This window comes from Salmo salar, chromosome ssa01 (genome assembly GCF_905237065.1).
Source record: "Salmo salar chromosome ssa01, Ssal_v3.1, whole genome shotgun sequence".
Classification (NCBI taxonomy): domain Eukaryota; kingdom Metazoa; phylum Chordata; class Actinopteri; order Salmoniformes; family Salmonidae; genus Salmo; species Salmo salar.
Window position 1 is genome coordinate 76,937,480 of NC_059442.1, and position 24,250 is coordinate 76,961,729.

At 44.4% G+C, this 24,250-nt stretch overlaps 1 protein-coding gene across 1 annotated transcript in view; it reads left to right on the plus strand.

Annotated features, from left to right (window-relative positions):
• Nucleotides 1-20,375, plus strand: part of LOC106612985 (secreted frizzled-related protein 5) — a 31,330-nt gene extending 10,955 nt beyond the window's left edge. The window contains exons 2-3 of the mRNA XM_014214766.2: nucleotides 7,711-7,788; nucleotides 19,635-20,375. Of these exons, the coding sequence (XP_014070241.1) occupies nucleotides 7,711-7,788; nucleotides 19,635-19,963 (407 nt within the window). The 3' untranslated portion in view covers nucleotides 19,964-20,375. The remainder of the gene's footprint in view (nucleotides 1-7,710; nucleotides 7,789-19,634) is intronic.
• Nucleotides 20,376-24,250: the final 3,875 nt, after the last annotated feature.

Here is a 24,250-nt window from a genome sequence, read left to right on the forward strand (position 1 = left end):
GCATTAAAGGTCCCAAAGAACACAGGGGCCTCTATCATTCTAAAATGGAAGAAGTTTGGAACCACCAATACTCTTCCTAGAGCTGAAACTGAGCAATTTTGGGGAGAAGGGCCTTGGTCAGGGATGTGACCATGAACTCGATGGTCACTCTGACAGAGCTCTAGAGTTCTTCTGTGGAGATGGGAGAACCTTCCAGAAGGACAACTGTCTTTGCAGCATTCCACCAATCAGGCCTTTATGGTAGAGTGGCCAGACGGAAGCCACTCCTCAGTAAAAGGCACATGACAGCCTGCTTGGAGTTTGCCAAAAGGCACCTAAAGACTCTCAGACCATGAGAAACAAGATTCTCTGGTGTGATGAAATCAAGATTGAACTCTTTAGCCTGAATGCCAAGCGTCACATCTAGAGGACACCTGGCACCATCCCCACGGTGGTGGCAGCATCATGCTGTGTGGATGTTTTGCAGCAGCATGTACTGGGAGACTAGTCAGGATCGAGGGAAAGATGAACAGAGCAAAGTACAGAGAGATCCTTGATGAAAACCTGCTCCAGAGCGCTCAGGACCTCAGACTGGGGTGAAGGTTCACCTTCCAACAGGATAACAAACCTAGGCACACAGTCAAGACAAGGCAGGAGTGGCTTTGGGACGAGTCTCTGAATGTCCTTGAGTGGCCCAGCCCCAGATCCCGGACTTGAACCCGATCGAAAATCTCAGAAGAGACCTGAAATTAGCTGCGCAGCAACGCTCCCGAACTAACCTGACAGCACTTGAGAGGATCTGCAGAGAAGAATAGGAGCAACTCCCCAAATACAGGTATGCCAAGCTTGTAGAATCATACGCAAGAATACTCTAGGCTGTAATCACTGCCAAAGGTGCTTCAACAAAGTCCTGCTTTAAGGATCTGAATACTTATGTAAATGTCATATTTCTTAAATTGTTATTTGTATTTATTAGCAAAAATATCTAAAAACCTGCATTTGCTTTTTCATTATGGGGTGTTGTGTGTAGATTAATGAAGAAAAAAAACTATTTAATTAATTTTAGAATAAGACTGTAACATAATAAAATGTGGAAAAACCTTAAAAATTAAGTTACTGTGCGTCAGCATATCTGCTTCTAAAACCCTTGTCTACATTCAACATTTCCAAATGCTTCGATATTATAGTGAGAGAGGCTAGTGGGATGTTTTATGGGGAGAGAATGATGACAAAGAAGTATTTACTGCAACTGAAAGCAAAGACCCAGCTTTGTTTGAAAAGTACAACCCCCAGGGGTGTGTGCAATGCCGTCGGAGGTACCCAAAATAAAAATGTGATTCAAATGTATTTATTTATTTATTTTTATCTTTTGGGGTGGGGGTTTCTTCACATTTTCAAACAGTACATTTATATTTTCCAAAGGGTTATACATTTGGGTGAGGTTTTTTTCTCACCTGAGTAGCCTCGTTTCACTGCCAAAAATAAAATTAAACCATCTAGTGTTCAGCGAAATAACAACACAATGTCAAATACAGGTAGCCTAGTCAAATAATTAACATCCAATCACATTAACCGTTACTCTCTCATGGGAATTCCACTAATGGTCCGTATGTTGCCAAACATAGCTGCTGCTCATGTTGGTATCTGTACTGATGGCGCAACAGACATGACAGGGAGACATAGTTGAGTGGTAACGCACATGCAAGCAGTTGCTCCCGACGCCACTTGGGTGCACTGCAGCATACACCGAGAGGCTCTTGCTGCCAAGGGAATGCCTGACAGCTTGAAAGACGATTTGGACACCACAGTGAAAATGGTTAACTTTGTTATAGCAAGGCCCCTGAACTCTCATGTATTTTCTGCACTATGCAATGATATGGGCAGCGACCATGTAACACTTTTACAACATACAGAAGTGCGCTGGTTATCAAGGGGCAAAGTATTGACTCGTTTTTTTTTATTGAGTGAGGAGTGTAAAGTTTTCTTTACTGACCATCATTTTCACTTGTATGACCTCTTGCCTGATGACGAGTTTCTCACACGACTGGCCTAATGGGTGATGTTTTTTCTCGCCTGAATGATCTGAATCTAGGATTACAGCAACTATATTCAATGTGTGGGAAAGAATTGAGGCTATGATTAAGAAGTGGGAGCTCTTCTCTGTCTGCATTAACAAGGACAACACACAGGTCTTTCCATCATTGTATGATTTTTTTGTGTGCAAATGAACTCAAGCTTACAGACAGTGTCAAATGTGATATTGTCGAAGCACCTGAGTGAGTTGGGTGCACAATTACGCAGGTACTTTCCCAAAACGGATGACACAAACAACTGGATTCGTTTTCCCTTTCATGCCCTGCCTCCAGTCCACTTACCGATATCTGAACAAGTGAGCCTCATCAAAATTGCAACAAGCGGTTCTGTGAAAATTGAGTTTAATCAGAAGCCACTGCCACATTTCAAGATTGTGCTGTGCTCAGATTATCCTGCCTTGGCAAATCGCGCTGATAAGACACTGATGCCCTTTGCAAACATGTACCTATGTGAGAGTGGATTCTCGGCCCTCACTAGCATGAAAACTAAATACAGGCACAGACTGCGTGCGGAAAATGATTTAAGACTCTCTCCAATACAATCCAACATTGCAGAGTTATGTGCATCCTTTCAAGCACACCCTTCTCATTAACCTGTGGTGAAATATTCACAATTTTTGATTAACAAATAAGGTTTTATATTTAAGATGGTTAAATAAAGAGCAAAATTATGGATTATTATTGTATTATTATTTGTGCCCTGGTCCAATAAGAACTCTTTGTGACTTCTGACGAGCCGGGTTGTGACAGAAACTCACACTCATTCTTATATTTAATAAATGTATTGTACAGTGTGTGTGGCAGGCTTACAATGATGGCAAAAAACAACATTTGAGAGTGCACTGACCCTGGTGCTAGAGGGGGTACGCAGCTGGAGGTTGAATGTTGAAGGGGTACGGGACTATAAAAAGTTTGGGAACCACTGGTGTAGATGAAGCAGAGAAGACAGGTTAAAGAACGATTTTTAAGCTTTGAGACAATTGAGACATGTATTGTGTGTGCCATGGGCAAGACAAAATATTTAAGTGCCTTTGAACGGGGTATGATAGTAGGTACCGGTTTGAGTGTGTCAAGAACTGCAACGCTGCTGGGTTTTTCATGCTCAACAGTTTCCTGTGTGCATTAAGAATGGTCCAACACCCAAAGGAAATCCAGCCAACTTGACACAACTGTGGGAAGCATTGGAGTCAACTTGGGCCAGCATCCCTGTGGCACACTTTCGACACCTTATAAAGTCTATGTCTGACGAATTGAGGGTGTTCTGAGGGCAAAAGTGGGTGCAACTCAACATTAGGTGTGTGGCTCAGTTGGTAGAGCATGGTGTTTGCAACGCCAGGGTTGTGGGTTTGATTCCCGCTGGGGACCAGTACGGGAAAGAAATGTACAGTGGGGGAAAAAAGTATTTGATCCCCTGCTGATTTTGTATGTTTGCCCACTTACAAAGAAATGATCAGTCTCTAATTTTAATAGTAGGTTTATATGAACAGTGAGAGACAGAATAACAACAAAAAAATCCAGAAAAACGAATGTCAAAAATGTTATAAAATGATTTGCATTTTAATGAGGGAAATAAGTATTTGACCCCTCTGCAAAACATGACTTAGTACTTGGTGGCAAAACCCCTGTTGGCAATCACAGAGGTCAGACGTTTCTTGTAGTTGACCACCAGGTTTGCACACATCTCAGGAGGGATTTTGTCCCACTCCTCTTTGCAGATGTTCTCCAAGTCATTAAGGTTTCGCGGCTGACGTTTGGCAACTCGAACCTTCCGCTCTCTCCACAGATTTTCTATGGGATTAAGGTTTGGAGACTGGCTAGGCCACTCCAGGACCTTAATGTGCTTCTTCTTGAGCCACTCCTTTGTTGCCTTGGCCGGGTGTTTTGGGTCATTGTCATGCTGGAATACCCATCCACGACCGATTTTCAATGCCCTGGCTGAGGGAAGGAGGTTCTCACCCAAGATTTGACGGTACATGGCCATGTCCATCGTCCCTTTGATGCGGTGAAGTTGTCCTGTCCCCTTAGCAGAAAAACACCCCCAAAGCATAATGTTTCCACCTCCATGTTTGACGGTGGAGATGGTGTTCTTGGGGTCATAGGCAGCATTCCTCCTCCTCCAAACACGGCGAGTTGAGTTGATGCCAAAGAGCTCCATTTTGGTCTCATCTGACCACAACACTTTCACCAGTTGTCCTCTGAGTCATTCAGATGTTCATTGGCAAACTTCAGACGGGCATGTATATGTATTCTTGAGCAGGGGGACCTTGCGGGCGCTGCAGGATTTCAGTCCTTCACGGCGTAGTGTGTTACCAATTGTTTTCTTGGTGACTATGGTCCCAGCTGCCTTAGGATCATTGACAAGATCCTCCCGTGTAGTTCTGGGCTGATTCCTCACCGTTCTCATGATCATTGCAACTCCACGAGGTGAGATCTTGCATGGAGCCCCAGGCCGAGGGATATTGACAGTTCTTTTGTGTTTCTTCCATTTGCGAATAATCGCACCAAATGTTGTCACCTTCTCACCAAGCTGCTTGTCGATGGTCTTGTAGCCCATTCCAGCCTTGTGTAGGTCTACAATCTTGTCCCTGACATCCTTGGAGAGCTCTTTGGTCTTGGCCATGGTGGAGAGTTTGGAATCTGATTGATTGATTGCTTCTGTGGACAGGTGTCTTTTTTACAGGTAACAAGCTGAGATTAGGAGCACTCCCTTTAAGAGTGTGCTCCTAATCTCAGCTCTTTACCTGTATAAAAGACACCTGGGAGCCAGAAATCTTTCTGATTGAAAGGGGGTCAAATACTTATTTCCCTCATTAAAATGCAAGTCAATTTATAACATTTCTGACATGCGTTTTTCTGGATATTTTTGTTGTTATTCTGTCTCTCACTGTTCAAATAAACCTACCATTAAAATTATAGACTGATCCTTTCTTTGTCAGTGGGCACACGTACAAAATCAGCAGGGGATCAAATACTTTTTTCCCCCACTGTATGAAATGGAGGCATTCACTACTGTAAGTCGCTCTGGATAAGAGCATCTGTAAAATGTAAATGTTCCTAATGTTTTGTACACTCAGTGTATGTTACAGTGGTAAACATACTATTATCGGCAACCACATCCTTACCCCCGCTGTCTCCCCTCTTGCTCTCTTTCTCTCTTCCCTAAATGTTTGTTTGTGGATCAATTAACTAATTTCGGTCTCTATAGGAAATGGCATAAGACAACTGCAAAGACATTCTTAATAAAACCATGTGATTTAACACACCCACGTGCACACACACCCACGTGCACACACACACACACACACACACACACACACACACACACACACACACACACACACACACACACACACAGGGGTATCAGAGTTAGTTATTAAACTGAGACGAGAGGCCTAATCTTTGTAATTTGCCTTGCTTTTCCCTTGATTTTCCACTGTAGCCTATCAAACTACACATATGTGTTTCATGTTTGGACATACTGTATGACTGGTTCTCTGCTTCTGCACACAAAATCACTGTTCATTAAACTTAGCTGTTACTGTATGCATTTACTTTTCACACACAGACACACACACGCGCACACAAACACGAACACAGACACAGATGCACGCATGCACACACACAATCTAACCCCCCACCCCCAACACACACACACAGTAATGAGAAAAACACTCACACGAACACACATGCCACGCCTCAACACCAAAATATACAACTTCTCAAATTAAAACATTTTCTCCAGAGTAATTGCAGTGAAAACATCACTCAAGATCCTGCGCTATATATTCCCTCTTCAGCAAATAACTTCTGACAGGCTGCTTCTAAACAAGTGCTTCAGTCTAGACTAGGGCATAAAACAGCACAGGCTGATCTATATATAGTGCATTCAGAAAGTATTCAGAACCCTTGACTTTTTCCACATTTTATTACATTACACCTTATTCTAAAATGTATTAAATTGTTTAATTTTCCTCATCAATCTACACACAATAATACCATATAATGACAAAGCAAAAACAGGTTACATAAGTATTCAGACTCAGAACTTTGTTGAAGCACCTTTGGCAGCGATTACAGCCTTGAGTCTTCTTGGGTATGACTCTACAAGCATGGCACACCTGTATTTGGGGAGTTTCACCCATTCTTCTCTGCAGATTCTCTCAAGCTCTTTCAGGTTAGATGGGGAGCGTCGATGCACACCTATTTTCAGTTCTCTCCAGAGAGGTTCAATCGGGTTCAAGTCCAGGCTCTGGCTGGGCCACTCAAGGACATCTGAAGCCACTCCTGTGTTGTCTTGGCTGTGTGCTTACAGTAGGATCATTGTCCTGTTGGAAGGTGAACCTTCGCCCCAGTCTGAGGTCCTGAGCACCCTGGAGCATGTTTTCATCAACGAGCTCTCTGTACTTTGCTCTGTTCATCTTTCCCTTGATCCTGACTAGTCTCCCAGTCCCTGCCACTGAAAAACATCCCCACAGCATGATGCTGCCACCACCATGCTTCACATGGTGATGGTGATGGTGCCAGGTTTCCTCCAGATGTGACGCTTGGCATTCTGGCCAAAGAGTTCAATCTTGGTTTCATCAGACCTTTAGGTGCCTTTTACCAAACTCCAATCAGGCTGTTATGTACCTTTTACTGAGGAGTAGCTTCCACCTGGCCACTCAACAATAAAGGCCTAATTTGTGGAGTGCTGCAGAGATGGTTGTCCTTCTGGAAGGTTCTCCCATCTTCACAGAGGAACTCTGGAGCTCTGTCAGAGTGACCATCGGGTTCTTGGTCACTTCCATGACCTTCTCTCCCGGTTGCTCAGTTTGGCTGGGCGGCCAGCTCTAGGAAGAGTCTTGGTGTTTCCAAACATCTGTGTTCTTGGAGACCTTCAATGCTGCAGAAATGTTTTTGTACAATTCCCCAGATCTGTGCCTCGACACAATCCTGTCTAGGAGCTCTACAGACAATTCCTTCGACCTCATGGCTTGGTTTTTGCACTGACATATACTGTCAACTGTGGGACCTTATATAGACAGGTGTGTCTTTCCAAATCATGTCCTATTAATTGAATTTACCACAGGTGGACTCCACTCAAGTTGTAGAAACATTTCAAGGATGATCAATGGAAACAAGATGCACCTGAGATCAATTTCATATCTCATAGCAAAGGGTCTGAATACTTATGTAAATAAGGTATTTCAGTTTTTTTGTTTTAATGAATCGTCATTTTGGGGTGTTGTTATTATAATAATCCATTTTAGAATAAGGCTGTAACGTAACAAAGTGTGGAAAAAGTGAAGGGGGAGGAATACTTTCCGAATGCACTGTATGAACAAGCTGATTCTCTGCTCTACTGTAGCCTTCTACTCTACTTTAGTCCACTCTACTCTACTGTATTCTGGCTGTTGTATATAAGCAACTGCCTACACTAGCTGAAATTAATACATTTATTTTCAGTAATAATTCATTATATTGTAGCGACCTTAACCCAACACAGAGCTTTGTCGTGAAGAGGTTTGAATGTCTTGGTGTGAAATCTAAGGTGTTGGGCTGAAAGTCGGAAGGTCCAAGGTTCAAGTTCAGGTTGGGACTGCCCTCTGCCTTTGCCACAATATCAATCATTCTTCTCTCTCTCTCTATTTCTCCCCAGCATCTAAAGCCTGCCCTCCATGTGACAACGAACTGAAAGCTGACACCATTATGGAACATTACTGTGCTAGTGACTTTGGTAAGTACTACACACACGCAGACACACACACGCAGACACACACACACACACACAGACAGATACACACATACACAAACACAAAACTCACTTCAGAGACGATGACAGTAATGAGAAACACATAGTATGAATAGCGAAAAATAAATAAATAAAATCCACTCTTAAAACTGCGTGTTCCTGCTGCGGAGGTAGTTCCTAGCTAAGACCTTGCTGTTCAACTCTTCGTTCCGCAACACAAAATTCTAAAATTCACTCGTCTCTCAGGCTTTTAGATGTAAACCAGATTTACTTTCATTTGCTGCTATTGGGTAAAATTTGTCGACTGGAATATCAAGAAAAAAATGTATTATGATGGTTGTTTTCTTTTCATGACGGTCTTCATCCATAATCGTTGGTTACAGAATTATACAATTACTGTGCCAGCCCTACACACACAAATCTCTCCCTCACTCATCTAACCGCTACATCACCACATGTAAATTGTGAGGAGAACCACACCATAATAATGATTCCATTACAATCAAGGTTGGGTAGGTTACTTCCTAAATGTAATCCGTTACAGTTACATGTCCAAAATTGTAATCGGTAACGTAACTTTTGGCTTACCCAAATTCAGCAACGTAATCTCATTACTTCCTTTTGGATTACTTTCCCCTTAAAAGGCATTAGAAGACAGATATACTCACTCAGGTGGAATAAACTTAAAGGTGCAATGTGCAGAAATCGCTCTGCCATTTCCTGGTTGCTAAAATTCTTATTGTACATCAAAGTTTTGTATATGTGACAATACAAGTGTAGATAACCATTGTAGCATCTAAACCGCTGTAAGATATATATTTTCAATCACCAAAAATATTGTATTTTCAGCTGTTTGAAGCTGGTGTACAAAACCAAAAATGATGAACGGAAAGCTTAGAAATAGCGCACATAGAACATAGCTTCTTAGACTTACTTGAGAATGAGAATGACAGATCTATGACTCACATTCTATGTGAATTTGATCAGGTCGCCCAAAAACGTACATATTGCAGCTTTAAAATTCAATCGAAAATAGAAAGGTGTACATACAGTACCAGTCAAAACTTTGGACACACCTACTCATTCCAGGGTTTTTCTTTATTTTTACTATTTTCTACATTGTAGAATAATAGTGAAACTATCAAAACTATGAAATAACACATATGGAATCATGTAGTAACCAAAAAAGTGTTAAACAAATTAAAATATATTTTAGATTTTAGATTCTTCAAAGTAGAAACCCTTTGCCTTGATGACAGCTTTGCACACTCATGGCATTCTCTCAACCAGCTTCATGAGGTAGTCACCTAGAATGCATTTATATTAACTTCTTAGGGTTAGGGGGCAGTATTTTCACATCCAGATGAAAAGCATGCCCAAAGTAAACTGCCTGTTACTCAGGCCCAGAAGCTAGGCTATGCATATAATCGGTAGATTTGGATAGAAAACACTTTAACTCTAAAACTGCTAAAATAATGTCTGTGAGTATAACAGAACTGATTTGGCAGGCGAAACCCAGAGGACAAACCATCCAGGGATTTTTTGTTGTTGAGGTCATAGTATTTCCCACTGGTTTTCTATGGGAAGCCCTATTTAATAGGAACCTAGTTGCAGTTTCTATGGCTTCCACTAGATGTCAACAGTCTTTAGAAATTGGTTGATGTTTTTCTTTTGAGAAATGAAGAAGTATGGCTGTTCTTTGTAAGTGTCACTCCATGTGGACTCTACTGTTTGGTGTGCGTGAACTGGAACACGATTCACGTTGTTTTTATCTAGTATTGGAAACAGTTTATCCCGTCGTAAATTTTATTGATTATTTACGTTTTAGGATACCTGAGGTTGGATTAGGAACATTGTTTGAAATGTTTGGACCAAGTTTACAGGTAATTAATTAGATATTTTGTAGTCATGTTGGGCGAGTTGGAACCGGTGTATTTCTGAATCAAACGCGCCAAATAAATTGACATTTTGGGGATATAAAGAAGGACATTATCAAACAAAAGGACCATTTGTGATGTTTCTGTAGAAGTCCCTGTAGAATTTAGTACAGCCATGGTGTTATGGAGCTGTCTCAGAATAGCTGTCCATCTATAAAGAGTTTGTCCACAATGATAAAGGCACGCTTACCCTTCTCCCTTTGTTGCCTTTGTACCGGATACAGTCTCTTACGACGTTCGTTTATCTCCCTTGGAAATTGGTCACTGAGACTAAACATTTGGTCCCTTTAAGCTCCCTTCCCCTGCTTTTGATCAGCTCCTTTTGTTGGTAGTGTTCAAATTTTGCGATGATCGATTGGGGATCCTTGGTCTTGTCGCTCTGAGCTCCAAGTCTGTGTACTTGGTGGAAAGCCACCTTGTTTACAGTCTCTAGAGGAAGTTTCAAGATGGATTGCATGAATTCTCTGATCGCGAACTCTGGATTATTGGATGCGTACTCAAAAGTGAGGTTACAAGATTATCAACTTTCAAAGCAGAATTACTTTCCCATTGTTCCTCAAATGTAGTGTATGATATACCATTTTGTAGCTCTGTGTCTCTGCTTTTATACAATGTAAAAAACACAATTTCAAATTTTGCTACATAAGACCGAATCAAGGCGGTCAGTCACATACAGGGAATAGGATGCAATTTGGGACACATCCAATGTCTTCATTCTCTTTCACATTTAGAGTAGCAGCCAACACTGCCGTCCTATCCTTTGTCATCTAGCATGAGGTCACAGACACATACACACACACACACACACACACACACACACACACACACACACACACACACACACACACACACACACACACACACACACACACACACACACCACAATCTCTTGTCATCTAACATGAGGTCAGAAACTCATCTAGATATATGTATTTGTCTGTTTAGTTGTGAGATTGAATAATGGTATATTGTGGAGTCCAGTGGGAATGAAAAATAATAATAGGGGAATATAGCTTGAAAAAGCATGACGCAATAACTCTGTTATTAGAATGTAATATGATTGCGTATGATGGCAGATAGCCATTTGAAGACACACAGAAACACACATGCAAATGCACACACACCAGGTGCGGTCGGTGCCGTTTAAGATGAGGGAGGACAATACTTTTTTTTATGAGCATGGCCTTACTTCTATTACAGCATATTGGATGACTGTCATTCATATCCCATTCACCCAGCTCAATGTAATATTGATAGGTTTAGGCTACTACATGATACAAACATTTCCCCTATAAGCATCATGAGGTTTCCCAAATAGAATTACAACCTAACCTGTGAATGAAAGTTTACAACATAGGTGCACAGGTCAAGAGAAATTTGAGTAATCAAGGTGACAGACATTGACACATTCAATACCGCCTTGCACAATCTTGCCTGCATCTAGCTGATCTAGGGTGTAATCATTAGTCCAACATTTGCAAACTAGACAAATTCAGGTATGTTTATCCCAGTTTCGTTCCGTTTGCTTCAGTTTAAGAAATGTTTTTCAACAGAATCGACGGAATGAATACACCCCTGATCACACACAAACACAATTCACTTTCATAGCAGCCAACATACAAACAGCATGATCACATTGATTGTTGTATAATTCTTACTCACATCAACGCGTTTTCCTCCTCTCACCTCTTCCCATTGCTTGTGGACTTCACTGCCACAAATCAAATGTTGTGTGTCACATGCGTCGAATACAACAGGTGTAGACCTTACAGTGCAATGCTTACTTACAAGCCTTTAACCAACAATGCAGTTTTAAGAGAAAGATGTGTTAAGTAAAAAATTGATAAGTAAATAATAAGAAATAAAAGTAGAGCAGCAGTAAAATAACAATAGCGAGGCCAACAATGCAGTTTTAAGAGAAAGATGTGTTAAGTAAAAAATTGATAAGTAAAAAATAAGAAATAAAAGTAGAGCAGCAGTAAAATAACAATAGCGAGGCTATATACAGGGGGCACCAGTACAGAGTCAATGTGCAGGGGCAACGGTTAGTTGAGGTAATTGAGGTAACATGTACATGTAGGTAGAGTTAAAGTGACTATGCATAGTTAATAAACAGAGAATAGCAGCAGCGTAAAAGAGGGGGGGGGGCAATGCAAATAGTCTGGGTAGCCATTTGATTAGCTGTTCAGGAGTCTTATGGCTTGGGGGTAGAAGCTGTTGAGAAGCCTTTTGGACCGAGACTTGGCGCTCCGGTACCGCTTGCCGTGCAGTAGAAGAGAGAACAGTCTATGACTTGGGTGGCTGGAATCTTTGACAATTTTTAGGGCCTGACACCGCCTGGTATAGAGGTCCTGGATGGCAGGATGCTTGGCTCCAGTGATGTACTGGGCCGAAAGCACTACTCTCTTCGGTGGAAATAAATTAATAAAACCAAAAGTTTAACTTGACTTGGAAGAGGTCCAGTGTTGGATAGCTATAGCCAGCTAGCTAACATAGCATCCCTCTCTGTTTGAGCCGGGTGTTTGAGTAGGCTAAATTAGCTAGCTGCATTCGCTACCTAACTAAGTGAAAGTGAAAAAGAAAGAAATTAAATCAATTATAGCTCTCTCTCTCTCTCTCTCTCTCTCTCTCTCTCTCTCTCTCTCTCTCTCTCTCTCTCTCTCTCTCTCTCGCTCTCTCGCTCTCTCTCTCGCTCTCTCTCTCTCGCTCTCTCTTCTCCTCAATATTTTAAGAAATTAATTTATTCAAAACTTTTCAACTATTGTCTTTCTCTGTCACGTCTGCTCCCGCTCTTCCCCCCTGGCGCTTGAGGACGCCAGGCTGCCCTGCATCATGCACTCCTGTCATCAATTACGCACACCTGCCTTCCCTAGTCACGCGCATCAGAGATATTGGACTCACCTGGACTCACTCATCATCTGTTTATTACCTCCCCTATATTTGTCAGTTCCCCTGCTCTGTTCCCTGCTGATGCATGTTTTTTGTTTGTGTTACCTGTTTGCTGACGCTGTTACTGTCTCATTCCATGTCCGTTATTTATTAAATGTTTTACTCCCCGTACGTGCTTCATCTCTCCAGCTTCAATTCATGTGACAGAATGCATCAGCCGGCATACGAAGCATCGGGGAGTACTGGCGTTCCGGTTGGTTGTGATGTCGTCTCTGGGTCGCCGTCGATGGAATCGGGGGTGCCTAGCCAGCTCGTCGGGCTTCCACGCCCTAGCTGGCTCGAGAGGTTTCCTTGCCCTGGTTGGCTTGGAAGGCAACCATCCCACGTTGGGCCTCAGCCGGATCATCAGGTCTTGTTCGCCCAGCCGGTCCAGGAGTTTTTTTGTTTGTTTTTTGTTTTGTTGGTGACGTCGGGGTGGATTCCGCTGCCGATGGAACCGGGGGTGCCTAAGCCAGCCCATCAGGCTTTCACGCCCTGGCTGGCTGGAGAGGTTTCCTTACCTCTGTTGGCTCGGCGGCTTCCCATCCCGCATCACACTCTACCGGATCTTCAGGCTCCCTCTCTGCAGCGGGATCGACAGGCGTCTTGCCTCAGCCGGATTGTCGGGCTTCCATGCCTCAGCTTGCTCGCCAGGCTCTCATGCTCCTGCCGGTTCGTTGGGCTTCCACGCCCCAACCGGCTTGCCCAGCGCCCATGTCTCGGCCAGTAAGCCCCTGTGGGACGCCGAGTGGCGCCCCAAGGGGGGGAGGTACTGTCACGTCTGCTCCCGCTCTTCGCCCCCATGGCGCTTGAGGGCGCCAGGCTGCCCTGCATCACACACTCCTGTCATCCATTACGCACACCTGCCTTCCCTCGTCACGTGCATCAGTGATATTGGACTCACCTGTTATTACCTCCCCTATATTTGTCAGTTCCCCAGCTCGGTTCACCGCTTCTGCATTCATTGTTTTTTGTCTTTGTTTTCTTGTATGCTGACGCTGTTCCTGTCTCGTTCCATGTCCATTCCTTATTAAATGTTTGACTCCCCGTACCTGCTTCGTCTCTCCAGCATCATTCCATGTGACAGAATGCATCAGCCATCACACGAAGCATCGGGGAGTACTGGCGTTCTGGTTGGTATGGTGGCATCGGCTCTGGGTCGCCACCAATGGAACCTGGGGTGCCTAAGCCAGGCCGTCGGGCTTTCACGCCCTGGATGGCTCAAGAGGTTTCCTTGCCTCGGTTGGCTCGGCGGCTTCCCATCCCATATCACTCTCCACTGGATCTTCGGGCTCCCTCGCTGCAGCAGGATCGACAGGCATCTTGCCTCAGTCAGATTGTCTGGCTTCCATGCCTCAGCCGGCTCGCCAGGCTCTCACACACCAACCGGCTTGCCCAGCACCCATGTCTCGGCCGGTTCACCCAGGTGGGACACCGGGTGGCGCCCCAAGAGTGGGGGGTACTGTCACGTCTGCTCCCGCTCTTCCCCCCCTGGCGCTTGAGGACGCCAGGCTGCCCTGCATCATGCACTCCTGTCATCAATTACGCACACCTGCCTTCCCTCTTCACATGCATCAGCGATATTAGACTCACTGGACTCACTCATCTGTTTATTACCTCCCCTATATTTGTCAGTTCCCTTGCTCTGTTCCCCGCTGATGCATTAATTATTTTTTGTTTGTGTTACCTGTTTGCTGACACTGTTACTCTCTCGTTCCATGTCTGTTATTTCTTAAATGTTTTACTCCCCGTACCTGCTTTCTCTCCAGCGTCATTCCATGTGACATTCTCTCTCTTTGAGTCAACTACTTACCACATTTTATACACTGCAGTGCTAGCTAGCTGTAGCGTATCCTTTCAGTACTAGATTCATTCTCTGATTCTTTGATTGGGTGGACAACATGTTGCAAGAGCTCTGATTGGTTGGAGGACGTCCTTCGGAAGTTGTAATAATTACTGTGTAAGTCTATGGAAGGGCGTGAGAACCGCGAGCCTCCTAGGTTCGGTATTGCATTTAATTTACCCAGAGGAGGATGACAATAACTCAGACATGATTTCAAGTTGAAAGTCAATCAGGCAACCAAAATTGGACGTTGATTTGATGTTGTCAGGTTTTTACCCACTGGGCAGCTGGATATCCAGTCAGTCACTGGCAATAAACTGCTGACCAAGCAAAGCAGTCCCAGAGAGACCTGGCTGTGGACCTGCTAGGTATAACTCATTTACAGGTGTGGTCCTGTAAATACCCAACACCTGCGTGTTAGTGAGGCTGACGTGCTCTCGCCCCAGGAAGTGCTGTTTCTGCTCAAAATGACAGGCCCCTCTCTCACTCTCTCTCCATCACTTTCTCCTCCTCTGCCTCTCTCTTGGTTTCTCTCTGTCTCTCTCGGTCTCTCTCGGTCTCTCTCGGTCTCTATCTGTCTGTCTCCCTTGTTCTCTCTCTCCTTTCATTTTCATTGTATAAAGCAGGTTGAGCTTGTCATCAGGACAAAGGCCAGACTCACTCACACACAGACTCCCAGAACATTACTTATGACATATCTCTAGGTGGGCACACAGGGCATTTTACTTACAGCTGACCCCTTTTGAAGCTTTCATCATTTTGTGTGTGTGTGTGTGTGTGTGTGTGTGTGTGTGTGTGTGTGTGTGTGTGTGTGTGTGTGTGTGTGTGTGTGTGTGTGTGTGTGTGTGTGTGTGTGTGTGTGTGTGTGTGTGTGTGTGTGTGTGTGTGTGTGTGTGTGTGAACTAGGCTCACCTAGCCATCCAATCTGCAGTTTCCTCACTGAAAACTGTGTGAGACAACTCTTTCCATAGCCATTTTATTGTATGTTACTTGCATTATTTTGTGCAATGTCTCAGGTCAAATCCTAGCCAGTGGGACACACAAACACTAAACAGACACATATCCCCCTGAACATACTAAGACCATGTGTGCATATGTGTGTATGAAACTTATGAAATGTATGTTTATAAAACAGCAGGCGAGAAGTGAAATGGCAATCTTCCAGGCGGTTTGGAAACATAGCAATGTTTCATACCAACGTTGGTCCTTACCCTCAACATGATTCATTTTGCCTGTCAGGGTGTGTTCGCATGGAGAATTCCTCTCTGTTACACACACACACACACACACACACACACACACACACACACACACACACACACACACACACACACACAGGGCAGTCCCATTTAACCCGCCTTCACGTGTATACATTAAGCTGTATAAATGAATGTATTGTCGCTAGCTTAATGCTCTGTTTGTCATAGCATATACGGATCTACGCTGTTGCTATCTATTTGTGATTCACCAGAATGTAAACAACCATATAGAGGAATATACAGTGCCACATGTAGGAATATTTACATTATAAATGCTTCATAACTGGGTTTCAGTAAGTAAGAGAATAAAAACGTTTGTCATGGGCTGCGTTTAAAATGGCATCCTTTTCCCTTTATAGTGTGTTATTGTGTATGCCATTTTGGGACACATCCGCCAGTGTAACTTTCCATTGTAGTGTTTAGGTGCTCAGTTGAGGGACAACGATTAGGGCGGACACACACACACACACACACACACACACACACACACACACACACACACACACACACACACACACACACACACACACAGAGGATGTAGTCTTGAGGCAGTCCCAAGGTACAGTTTTTTGCAATCACTTTGGCACTAATTTCGGAACCTTGATGTAATTTTTCAAAACTCTAGACACAAAACTCACAACCAATGATCAAAATGCAAATTTTGCAAAACTCTAACACTTTTTCCAATTGCTTGGATACAATACACATAAAGCTAAGATCATTTGTTCATTGAACTAAGATCACCTGTTCAAAATGACACAACTTAACATCAAAGTATTACCATTTCAAAATGCAATTCACACATTACATCTGAGATGACTGTCTATTCATTTCATTACAATGATCTAACTATCAATTGATACAACTGATCAAAATGATAAACAACTGTTGCATTACTCTTAATGATAGTTTTATGGAAACTGACAAACAATATTCCATGTTGAGATCATGAAAGTTTCAGGATAACGAGATCCATTAACACCAATTTCCATGGAATATGAACCAATTGGACTACATTATCTATGGATGTAATATCTCATCATCATTCTTTATCAGACACTGTTTCTATGGTTCCATGTATCACTTTTCCAGACCATGTTTTCAGATTTGACATTACTGTACACACACCGGCCACTTTATTAGGTACACATATCTAGTACTGGGTAGGACCCCCTTTTGCCTCCACAACAACCTGAATTATTCACGGTGTTGTACGCTAAGAGATGCCCTTATGCACACCACTGTTTTAAACAGCTGTTATTTGAGCATTTGTGGCCTTTCTGTTAGCTTGTATGAGTCTGGACATTCTCCTCTAACCTCTCTCATTAACAAGGTGTTTTGCCCACAGAATTGCCGCTCACTGAATGTGTTTTGTTTATCGCACCATTCTCTGTTGTCACGCCCTGACCTGAGAGAGCCTTTTTTATGTCTCTATTTAGGTTTGGTCAGGGTGTGATTTGGGTGGGCATTCTATGTCCTTTTTTCTATGCTTTGCATTTATTTGTTTTGGCCTGGAATGGCTCTCAATCAGGGACAGCTGTACATCGTTGTCACTGATTAGGAGTCATACTTAGGCAGCCTGTTTTCCTTTGGGGTTTGTGGGTAGTTATTTTCTGTTTAGTGTTTAGTTATACCTGACAGAACTGTTTGGCTGTCATTTTCTTATTTTGTTCAAAGTGTCTCGATTACAATGAAATATGAGCACACAACACGCTGCGCCTTGGTCTACTCCTTCAGACAGCCGTTACATCTGTAAACTCTAGAGACTGTAGTGTGTAAAAATCCCAAGGCAGCAGCTGTTTCTGAGATGCTGGAATCAACATGTGTGGCATCAACAATCATACCACGGTCAAAGTTGCTTAGATTACTTATCTTGCCCGTTCTAATGTTTGGACGAACAACATCTAAAGCTCTCTACTCTATATACTCTATATATTGAGTTGCAGGCAGCCACCTGATTCGCTGTTCGAATGTAACCTTCCATGATGAGCTAAATCAGGTCTGTAGATCTGATGGCATGACCTATGTCATTGTGTGGGATAATGTCAGGTTCCACCATGCTCAAACAGTCCAAGCATGGTTTCAGGCCCATCCACAATTTACCCCCCTGTACTTAGCCCCATATTCTCCTTTCCTTAACCCGATTGAGGAATTTTTTTCCACATGGAGGCGGAAGGTATATGATAGGCGCCCTCACGAACAAGCCACCCTTCTCCAGGCCATAGATGACGCATGCAATGACATCACGGCAGACCAGTGTCAGGCCTGGATTCACCATGCCCGAAGATTCTTCCCAAGATGTTTGGCTATGTCACACCCTGACCATAGAGAGCCATTGTTTCTCTATGGTGAAGTAGGTCAGGGCGGGACTGGGGGGTATTCTAGTTTATTATTTCTATGTGGGGTTCTAGGTTATTATTTCTATGTTGGTGATTTGTATGATTCCCAATTAGAGGCAGTTGGTAATCGTTGTCTCTAATTAGGGATCATATTTAAGTAGTTATTTTTCCCACCTGTGTTTGTGGGATCTTGTTTTTGTGTAGGTGCCTATTTGCACTTCACTGTCTTCACGTTTCGTTTGTTCATTTATTGCTTTTCTATTTTGCTAAGTTTCACATTTTAATAAAGATGTGGAACGCTACTCACGCTGCGCCTTGGTCCAATTATTACGACGAACGTGACAGGCTAATGAAAACATCCATTGTGATGTGGATGAAAACCTGTGGCCAAATCCACAAGACAGGGTTGATGGAAGTACAGTAGAAGTACAGTAATCAATCTTTTGTTTTGCTTTTTACAGTAAGCCAGGTGAGGAACACTGCGTTGACCTTTAACTCTTTTTTCTTTTTTTGTAGCTCATTTTAGCTTTGATTCAAAGAAACCTATATTGTGATTTTATTGTATTTCATCAATAAATTTCATATTTTGGATTTCATGGTATTTCATGATAAATAAGTTATTTGAACCAATGGTTCTGCAAGTGCAAGGTTTCTTTAAAGATATGAATGCACAATGCAATGTTTTGAACATTGGACAGCCTGTGTTACAAGTGATGACCGTTTTGTGTTTTATGTCTAGAGTTTTGAAAAATGACCACAAGGTTCTGAAATTAGTGCCAAAGTGATTGTTAAAAACTGTAATAGCGATTAGTTGTGTCAGGGGTAAATGATGACCCTATAGAGCAGGGTTTCCCAAACTCGGTCCTGGGTGCACCTTTTGGTTTTTGCCCTAGCACTACACAGCTAATTCAGACAATAACCAACTCATCAAGCTTTGATTATTTGAATCAGCTGTGTACTGCAAGGGTAAAAACCAAAGGCACCCATGGGAGGGGCCCCAGGACCGGGAAACCCTGATCTAGAGAGGTGTAGAGTACCCCTGTACCTGTGGCGGGATCTAACCGCGTGTGTGTGCATCTGTGTGTGTGTGTGTGTCTGTGCGTGCATGCGTTTGTGTGCTGTCAAAGCAATGGCCAAGTCACAACATAAAACACATGATTAGCTTTCATATACTGTAGTCTTTGAATGATCAAGTCCAATGTTAGGCTGATTTGATTTGCTAAAGAATGGATTATATGTTTTTTTGTTTAGATCATGGATTTAAGCTGTCTCTGTTTACCCTACCATAGATTCAAATAAGTTAAATATGTTGTTTAAAGGCAACACAATCATTAGGATGTTCATCTGAAATAAAATTGAAGTCATTGATCCAATTTTGTATATCTCTTCATATTTCTTCCCTCTCCATCTTTGTCTCTCTGTCACTTTCCCCTCTCTCTCTCCTTTCTCTCTCCCTCCTCCCTCCCTCTCCTCTTCTCTCCTCACTCCCTCTCTACGTCCTCTCTCTCTCTCCCTTCTCCCATAGCTATCAAGATGAAGATCAAAGAAGTGAAGAAAGAGAAGGGTGACCGTAAACTCATCGCTGCCCAGAAGAAGAAGAAAGTGCTCAAGATGGGTGTCCTGCGTAAGAAGGACTTGAAGAAGCTGACACTGTACATAAAAAACGGAGCCAACTGCCCCTGTGCTCAGCTCGACAGTCTTGGCAGTAACTTCCTGATCATGGGACGTAAGGTGGACCAGCAGCTGCTGCTCATGTCCATCCACAAATGGGAGAAGAAGAGCAAGGAGTTGAAGTTCGCCATCAAGTACATGAAGAGTCATCAGTGTCCCACCTATCATACTGTCTTCCAGTGACCTTAGTGATACAACAATCCCATCCCTACTCCCAGTCTTCCCCAGTTGTCCCCCCCTCTCCCGTCTATCCTTCCATTGTCCTACCTATCATACTGTTTTGCTGTGACACTGTGGAGATGTATCCTTCATATCCAGTGGTGTTGTCATGCCTGTAGAAGTGGGTATACTCTAATTCTGCCAAAAATAATCCCAAATGGCCCGTCAAAGGAAAGGCAAAAAATATATTTTCCTATCGTTTCTATGTATTTTTCTAAAGATTTTTCAGGTTTTCACTCTCAGAATCACACTTTTTTATATATTGAAAAACGATAACAAATGTATGTTCTAAGTCCGCAATAATAATGCTTAAACCACATCAGGGGACCATTTTTGAGGCCTGGGAAAAATCGTAATAAAATATTTTTGGCAGGTAGTAGTTGCCCATTAATTCAATTGTGCACCTAGCAAGATACCATTTATGCACTACAAATGCAAAATACAGTAACTACATATTTTTTGACTGCATGATCTGTCTTCAAAGTATTTTTCTGTCTAGACAGACAGCATTCTCTGATACTCAATGATATCTTCTGATCATCTGGTTTGTTCTTGTGTCAGGAAACTTAATTCCACATTAATCAGATAATATACTTAGTCATTAGAATTGATCCAAGACTTTTGACCAAATTCGTAGTTACTGCATTTTGCCTTTGTAGGGCGGATTTGGCTAGTGGTGTTTCTGTACTGTACAATGTCCTACATGTGATGGCAGAGTTTGTAAATCAAATGCCCTCCCAATTGATACAAATCATCATGATATCATTCTACCAGGTAGGCCTACTTTGTAGTCAACATTTAATTGGAAAGGTTTTTTGCCAGACATTTTCATTCAAACAGCGCATGATGACTGAATTGCACACTGATTTTGGACCACAATTTTTCTATACCTGGTTTGTATACCCATTGTTGCCTTAGTTAGCATTTACTGATAGATATCAAAAGTTGAAACATCTTTCCTACGTACCCTACTAACCGATGTCGTTCTTCTGTGAGCTGCTCCATGAAACAACCAGTTGAGAGCTGCGCACTCTTGCTGTCTGTTCTGAAACTAGGCTGTGTGTGCAGCTCGCATGTGAATATACACCATATTTACAAAAGTATTTGGACACCCCTTCAAATGAGTGGATTTGGGTATTTCAGCCACACCCATTGCTGACAGGTGTATAAAATCGAGCACACAGCCACGCAATCTCCATAGACAAACATTGGCAGTAGAAGGGCCTTACTGAAGAGCTCAGTGACTTTCAACGTGGCACGGTCATAGGATGCTACCTTTCCAACAAGTCAGTTTGTTAAATTTCTGCCCTGCTCGAGCTAACCTGGTCAACTGTAAGTGCTGTAATTGTGAAGTGGAAACATCTAGGAGCAACAATGGCTTAGCCGCGAAGTGGTCGGCCACACAAGCTCACATAATGGGACTGCTGAGTGCTGAAGCACGTAGCACGTAACAAAAAAAATGTCTTTCCTCGGTTGTAACACTCACTACCGAGTTCCAAACTGCCTCTGGAAGCAACATCAGCACAAGAATTGTTCTTCGGGAGCTTCATGAAATGGGTTTCCATGGCCGAGCAGCCACACACAAGCCTAAGATCCAAGCGTCGGCGGGAGTGGTATAAAGCTTGCAGCCATTGGGCTCTGGAGCAGTGGAAATGCGTTCTCTGGAGTGATGAATCACGCTTCAACAACTGGCAGTCCGACGGACTAATCTTGGTTTGGTGGATGCCAGGAGAACGCTACTTGCCCCCATGCATAGTGCCAACTGTAAAGTTTGGTGGAGGAGGAATAAAGGTCTGAGGATGTTTTTCATGGTTTGGTCTAGGCCCCTTAGTAAGGGAAATCTTAACACTACAACATACAATGACATTCTAGATGTCTCTGTGCTTCCAACTTTGTGGCAACAGTTTGGGGAAGGCCCTTTTCTGTTTCAACATGACTATGCCCCCCTGCACAAAGCGAGGTCCATACGCAAATGGTTTGTCGAGATCGGTGTGGAAGAACTTGACTGGCCTGCACAAAGCCCTGACCTCAACCCCATCAAACACCTTTGGGATGAATTGGAATGGCTGTGAGCCAGGCCTAGTCATCCAACATCAGTGCCCAACCTCATTAATACTCTTGTGACTTAATGGAAGGAAGTCCCAGCAGCAATGTTCCAACATCTAGTGGAAAGCCTTCCCAGAAGAGTGGAGGCTGTTATAGCAGCAAAGGGGGGACCAACTCCATATTAATGCACATGATTTTGGAATGAGATGTTTGACGAGCAGGTGTCCACATACTTTTGGTCATGTAATGTATTTCATGTGCTTTGCGTTTGTGAAGGATACTTTGTGCATGATTTCTTTATTGTACTACATAATTGATCCGATGTATACCGCCATTACACTAGAAGTACAATCGTTAAGAAGTGAGTTTACGCAGTGCCCGCGGGGGATTAAGAAGTGAGTATACTTCCATTGACATTTTTGGGGGTTTACGGTGTATACCTGGGTATACCCTCCACTACGCCACTGTTCATATCTCACAAATACCTCTCATATCCTATTAGTATCGGATTAGTATTCCCATCTAGTCTGGTCCCAGATCTCTTGGTGCTCTTGCGAACTCCATTTCTGTCCTTGTCAAGCCAAAATGACAATGAGTGACAGGGAGTTGGGCATGATAGCAGAAACAGACTGGCACTCAGGCTACTTCTCACCTGGCTATCTATCCCTCAGTCTCACCCAAGTCTCCCCAGTCTTTCTCCCAAGTCTCGCCCAGTCTCACCTCAGTCTCCCACATATCCTACCATGCTCTAGAAAACACCCTCCATGCCCCTCGGCTCCAGACCCCTCCAGACCCTCCGGACCCCTCTAGACCCCTCCAGACCCTCTAGACCCCTCCAGACCCTCCATAACCCTCCAGACCCCTCCAGACCCCTCCAGACCCTCTAGACCCCTCCAGACCCCTCCAGACCCCTCTAGACCCCTCCAGACCCTCCAGACCCCTCCAGACCCTCTAGACCCCTCCAGACCCCTCCAGACCCTCTAGACCCCTCCAGACCCTCCAGACCCCTCCAGACCCTCTAGACCCCTCCAGACCCCTCCAGACCCTCTAGACCCCTCCAGACCCTCTAGACCCCTCCAGACCCCTCCAGACCCTCTAGACCCCTCCAGACCCTCTAGACCCCTCCAGACCCCTCCAGACCCTCTAGACCCCTCCAGACCCCTCCAGACCATCTAGACCCCTCCAGACCCTCTAGAACCTCTGGATCCCTCCAGACCCCTCCAGACCCTCCAGACCCCTCCAGACCCTCTAGACCCCTCCAGACCCTCTAGACCCCTCCAGACCCTCTAGACCCTCCAGTCCCTCCAGACCCTCCAGACCCTCTAGACCCCTCCAGACCCTCCAGACCCTCTAGACCCCTCCAGACCCCTCCAGAACCTCCAGGCCCCTCCAGACCCTCTAGACCCCTCCAGACCCTCCAGACCCCTCCAGACCCCTCTAGACCCCTCCAGACCCCTCCAGACCCTCCAGACCCTCTAGACCCCTCCAGACCCCTCCAGACTCCTCCAGACCCTCTAGACCCCTCCAGACCCCTCCAGACCCTGCAGACCCTCTAGACCCCTCCAGACCCTCTAGACCCCTCCAGACCCCTCCAGACCCCTCCAGACCCTCTAGACCCCTCCAGACCCCTCCAGACCCTCTAGACCCCTCCAGACCCTCTAGACCCTCCAGACCCCTCCAGACCCCTCCAGACCCTCTAGACCCCTCCAGACCCCCCCAGACCCCTCCAGACCCTCTACACCCCTCCAGACCCTATAGACCCCTCCAGACCCCCCAGAACCCTCCAGACCCTCTACACCCCTCCAGACCCCTCCAGACCCTCTAGACTCCTCCAGACCCTCCAGACCCCTCCAGACCCTCTAGACCCCTCTAGACCCCTCCAGACCCTTCCAGACCCTCTAGACCCCTCCAGACCCTCTAGACCCCTCCAGACCCCTCCAGACCCTCTAGACCCCTCCAGACCCCTCTAGACCCCCTCCAGACTCCTCCAGACCCTCTAGACCCCTCCAGACCCTCTAGACCCCTCCAGACCCCTCCAGACCCTCCAGACCCCTCCAGACCCTCTAGACCCCTCCAGACCCCTCCAGACCCTCCAGACCCCTCTAGACCCCTCTAGATCCCTCCAGACCCCTCCAGACCCTCTAGACCCCTCCAGACCCTCTAGACCCGCCAAACCCTCCAGACCCCTCCAGACCCTCCAGACCC